The sequence below is a fragment of the Gigantopelta aegis genome, chromosome 7 (genome assembly GCF_016097555.1).
Source record: "Gigantopelta aegis isolate Gae_Host chromosome 7, Gae_host_genome, whole genome shotgun sequence".
NCBI lineage: Eukaryota > Metazoa > Mollusca > Gastropoda > Neomphalida > Peltospiridae > Gigantopelta > Gigantopelta aegis.
This window is the reverse complement of record NC_054705.1, coordinates 21,310,076-21,316,107: the sequence shown is the minus strand read 5'-3', so window position 1 is coordinate 21,316,107 and position 6,032 is coordinate 21,310,076. Positions and strand designations below refer to the sequence as shown.

Genomic DNA, 6,032 nt, shown 5'->3' with positions numbered 1-6,032 from the left:
CCAATGCCAACTAGACCTAACCACGATAACCATATTATTCTACTGTAAATATGTTAATGTTCTGAAACCCGTGATTGACAACTGGCATACCCCACGTCCGTTAGCGATACATTAGATTTTTTTTTCTTCCACTACGACAGGATCAACATCGCAACAACCCAAATGGCTAATAACCAGCCAATCAACATCGTCAGACAATCAACCATGATAGGACACCACTAAATATCACCTCTGTTTTTTTGCAGCACCCCTCAGTGGTCCAATCCAACCAATCATGGATCAAGAACCCCACCACACCTAACTGTAAATAAACTGCACGAATTTGTCTTTGCACTAGCACCATGTTCTTTATTATTGATGCATGAAATCCTAGCTGACTAAGTTAAGTCGATTAGGGCTCCAGAAGAAAAAAACAAGCGGGAAAACCAGATAACCTGAAGACAAACCAAGTAAGGCTACTAACATATTCTATTTAGGGGGCGGGAATCAAAATTCTTCTAAGTACCTGTCTGTCAACTGTTCTACTGTACAATTGCTACCTGCCACTGTTAATTTCGTTTCATTCATTGGTAATAAAGTTAAGTATGCCAAGCACTAGGTTTTCTAACCCAATACTTACACTATAAGGGTTCCACCCTTCAAATTAGATAGCTTGGCTAGTATAAATCCCCGTTCGTCATTGTATTCAATGCTATACAAAGACGGAGGGGGATGGGTGGTCATGAATGACCGTTGAACTCACTAGAACAGGGACTTAAGACAATAGGTACAACCTTAACACAAAACTAGGATTCACACACAGACTACACGCTCACTGCATCAGTACACAGGGTGCATTGACTAACAATGCACCCGCACCCATTTAATGGTCCAGCACGTGCTCTAATAAGGAACCGGACAAAAGAATACCGGTTCCGAGTACACAATTGCAATGCACCCGGGGGAAGCTTAACAAAAGAATATCAGCCTCCCCTACCCAAACCCCCAATACTTGCTGCTGGTGATAACTTGTTCTTGGTGACACTATAGAGGAGGACACGGAGGACTGATAAATTGCAATGTCAGCTGATTGTATACACTCTGAAAGACGTAAAATACATTATGATTCACAGAGACAATGATTTCATTGAAGCCATGATAAAAAAGTTAAAATGTTTCTTTGATTGTTACTTCAAAGAGGCAGTACTGGAAAAATTCGTTTATCGTACATATCAAGGCCCTTTGACATGGTGCATTTCAATGCATTCCATTTTCAACCAAATGTATATTTAATGTTTCAAATTAATTACAAATGTTAAGTGTTTCTGTTAATGCAGCCAATTTGTAAGCATGTACAAGACATTAATTTTTTTTTGAAAATTAATGAAAAGTGGATAATGTAAACAAAATATTATTAGTGAAATATTAGATGCTGTGACCACTTTGTATACAATTTAGCAATTGGCTAATTTGGCAATGGGCAGGGTGAGCTCTGAGATATATTTTATACACATGTATCGAACTTCAGGCATATTTGTTTCTTTTTGTCGAAACTATTATAAAAACACACCATTGCATGTAACCAACAGAAACATTTTGCCCTAACCGAATATGTACTTTTGTAATACGTTTCAACATTACACTCAAATGGATATCAAATATGTGACTATGTACAAAACAAGTGGAACTTTGCATCCAAACCATGCATATTTGACATATAAATGACTGAAAGTGCTAATAAAGAAAGAAAAAGTTTTTAAATGATTTCAAAGTTGGTTATGTTTGGTCAGGTCAGGTCAAAGGGTTTTACGTGCACATTCAGAACAAGCTGTTGTAGCGCACGCCTGTCGTGGGCACAAGAGCCGGCCTTGGCCGGCTCCTCCGTCCATGACAGGAAAGTGTTACCTTTGTGTTACAATGTTTCCTAAAAATGACACCATGTCAGGGTTCGACCGTAGCGATAACCCAGGATATTTCAGCTACCAATTTCACCCTCGGGATACTAGATTTGTTTTGATTTTTTTTGGCGTATTCCATTTTTTATCTCTCGTTTTTAAATACATGTATTAAAATTAGGGGCGTACTAATATTTACTGAGGGCTTCATGATTTTATAACCTGGTAGCCTTCGGGAGGGGGGGGGGGGGGGGGGGGGGGGGCCTACCATTACAAAACGTTACGGTCGAGGCCTGCATGTATCCCGTAACTGCCCAGGTGTGATAATTTTGACTGTCCTTATCTAAATTATACTTATATGCTAGTTAGACATTTAAAAGAAATGTGTTTCCGGGAATGTGCTAGACAAACATTAAGTAGGGTATTAATACATGAATGTACTTTTTCATCTATGTGTTAATTTTCTTAAATTGAAAAACAATGTATTGTAAAAAAAAAAATGGTCTTGGTACAGTACTTTCTTCAGTGTAAGGCCATGCTCCCAGAAACACATTTTGTTTTGTTCCTATGAAACTCATGCAAATCCTACAAGTAACAGGTCATCATAATATTAATTAATACATCTTTCAAGATTTCATTCTAGAGGTTTTCCATGAATGCTATAATATGTGGGTACTAATATTCACTACAACTTTACGCAGTATCTGGTACAAAAAAGAAAGAAATGTTTTATTTAACGACGCACTCAACACATTTTATTTACGGTTATATGGCATCAGACATATGGTTAAGGACCACACAGATATATAGAGAGGAAACCCGCTGTCGCCACTACATGGGCTACTCTTTCCGATTAGCAGCAAGGGATCTTTTATTTGCGCTTCCCACAGGCAGGATAGCACAAAGCATGGCCTTTGTTGAACCAGTTATGGATCACTGGTCGGTGCACATGGTTTACACCTACCCATTGAGCCTTGCGGTGCACTCACTCAGGGTTTGGAGTCGGTATCTGGATTACAAATCCCATGCCTCGACTGGGATCCGAACCCAGTACCTACCAGCCTGTAGACCGATGGCCTAACCACTACGCCACCGAGGCCGGTATCCGGTACAATGCAGGTTCTAAAATTGCACAGCATGTAACAAATGCATATTATATGAGATGAAAGCTTTGTTTCTGTGCTGTTCATGGGTTCCTTTAACATTTTCTAGGTTTTACCAAGACCTATTATTCGTTCAATGTGGACTCTTTTGCTGGAAATGTTTCTGTCTCTCAAGATAACACTATGACACATTCTGTTTTGTTTTTTGAAAAATGTTGGAATATTCACCGTTACATTAGTCTGTGCAAAAAGGTCTTGTACATTGAATCCTTTGTCAGTCATTATAGAATCCCCTTGGTCACAGTTATTGATGAGGTTACTTCTCTTTTTCGATTTGCCAGTCACTAGTTGATCCACCATACGCGGCTGACACGAAAGAAACCATTCCACTTGGTGTAGCTCCAGTTAAGGTTTTTACGGTGTTCCTCTTTTTGTAAACAGAAAATGTTGCTTGTTGAGCCAATGGATTTTTGGGTTTTTTAATAGGAATTTCCGTCCCATCAATAATAACCCTTGTTTTTGGAAACGTTTGCTTAAAATCACTTGGCAAGTAATGTTTGACAATTTCTCTTTCAGGCCATATGTTTATTTCCCTCCATTGTTTTTCCATGAAAATTATCCAAGTTAGATAGATGTTTGAAACTGTATATTCCGAAATTCCAAATAACCGAGATAATTCAAAGTTTGTTTTGTACTGTCTGAGTTTAATGAGAGTTAAAAAAAACCTGATCAATTGCAGACAGTTTCACTACCTTGTTTTTAAGTACATCAAATGATACGCAGCTTCGCCAAGTGTTGTTAAAAAAAAGTGTTTATTTTAAAATTTTTTATATCTTTTCCTAAGCCAAACTATGCACACCACTGTTTTTAGAGGAAACCCGCTGTGCCACATAAACTCTTTTTCGGCACAAGGGGATCTTTTATTTGCGCTTGAAGAGATAGCACACAAACCTGGCCTTTTGTGTTTGATGGTGTGCAAGTGGTTATACCTGTATGAGCCTTTCCAGGGCCGGATCCGAACCCAGTACCTACCAGCGGTGGGGGGTGGGGGGCCACAACGCCCACCGAGGCCGGTCCAAATGTTTGTAACAGTAAATTTTAAAACGTTTTTCCAAGCCAAAATGCACACCAGATCAAAAAACATCCTAGCTGAAGAGGTCCCTGTTGTTACTTGTTGTTTCACGTAGCTAACCTCAGGGGGGTGTCTTCATCCAAAAAAAATTGGGTACTGGTGAACTTGGTTTTAGACACCACTTCTTCCACTACAAAAAACAAAACCATCAACTTGTTGTTTCACAAACCTCAGTGTCTTCATCAAACTGGTACTGGTCACCACTTCTTGTAACATGCTGATTGCTCCTTTTCCGGTTCCTATGTTCTAGCCTGTTTGTCCTCTCCTGACTTGACTGCAAATCGGGCTTTGTCCACGGAAAAACAGTTGGGACAGCATTGTCCCTTAATCTTCGACTTAGTGGTCCTGTTCCTAAAATGGAGAATAAATTTGTAACTTTTAAGCCATTAAAACGTATTTATTTCTAGTAATTAATGAAATGATTTGCTTGCATTTTTTGTGGACATATACAATGCAATGATATAGGCCTAAGTGAAGGCATGTTTACATTCAAAAGGGAAAAAAAGCATGCTGGAACTTGCACCTGGCGTAGCGAGGGGGGAGGGGGGGGGGGGCAATGACCTCCCCTAGTCAATTTTTTGTTTTTTTACTGTATTAAATTTTATAAAATCATACATACATAGAGTACCCCTTCCCCCCTCCCCCCCCCCCACCACCACCTTACCCCCACATACATTCCTGGCAACGCCAGTGACCTTTAACACAAATAATATGAGGTATAAAAAAACTATAATTATAAACTGCACAACTCACCGAGCTATTTTGACATATTAGTAAACTTTCCATTACTTAAACTATACTATATGCCTAAGAAGTAACAACAACAATGATATTAATAAATAATAATTAATTAATTAATATGCAGTCATACTTACCATATACTGTTACATTTATGTGATCTTCTTCACGGAAATGCAATCTGCAAACGACACCGTCGGAGTTTAGATGCCACTTGTCTCATCTAACGGCAAACATCCATTTGTTTTTCAACGTTTGACCTGAAGGGAATCTGTGTCCTCCTCGCCCGTGGCACTGGAGCACCCAACAACATGTAGAAGGCATTAGTTATACTATCGGTAAGTCCGATCCATTTTGATAAAAAGTTGCAGTCATTCACTTCCTGGTTTATTCGATCATGTCACGTGGGGCCCTGTTGTTGCGTAACGCCACATATTGAGTAGTTGGCGCACCTCGACCTCTCATTGGATGGTAATGTTTGACATATAGTCTCAGAGAGGAAACTTGCTACATTTTCCATTAGCAGCAAGTGGTCTTTTACATGCACAATCCCATAGACATGATAGCACATACCACGGCTTTTTATATACCAGCCGTTGTGCTCTGGCTGAAAGAGGAAGAAGAAAAAGAAGAAGATGATGATGATGATGGAGATGATGATGATGATGATGATGATGATGATAATGATAATGATGATGATGACGATGACACCGATGACGATGATGATAACGGTGATGATGATGAGGATGAGGATGAGGATAATGATGACGGTTGCGGATTCTGCCATTCGATAGAAGAGTCCCGTTGAGCCACTGGCTCTGAAGAGTAAGGTGACTTCCACGTTGGAACGAGCTGCAGCCAGGCTACCTCTGTCAAGCTTCACGGATCGAATCTTCATCCTGGGAGGTTGCAACGGGCAAGGCCGACGTTTAGGAAGTTTACATCTGCCAAGATGCCCAAAACCTTGGTGGTATATGGGCATGTTTAAGGTACTCTCTGTGTCTCTCTGTGTCTGTCTGTCTGTCTGTCTGTCTCTCTCTCTCTCTCTCTCTCTCTCTCTCTCTCTCTCTCTCTCTCTCTCTCTCTCTCTCTCTCTCTCTCTCTCTCTCTCTCTCTCTCTCTCTCTCTCTCTCTCTCTCACTCCCTCTCCCCCCTCTCTCTCTTTCTCTGTTCCACTATGTCTCT

At 40.1% G+C, this 6,032-nt stretch overlaps 1 protein-coding gene across 1 annotated transcript; it reads right to left on the bottom strand.

Moving 5' to 3' along the window:
* Window positions 1–1,023: 1,023 nt before the first annotated feature.
* LOC121377960 lies at window positions 1,024–5,745 on the bottom strand. The gene is given in 6 exon segments (XM_041506055.1): window positions 1,024–1,080; window positions 2,987–3,307; window positions 3,309–3,702; window positions 4,298–4,460; window positions 4,774–4,804; window positions 5,578–5,745. Coding segments are annotated over 6 exon segments (1,134 nt in total).
* Window positions 5,746–6,032: the final 287 nt, after the last annotated feature.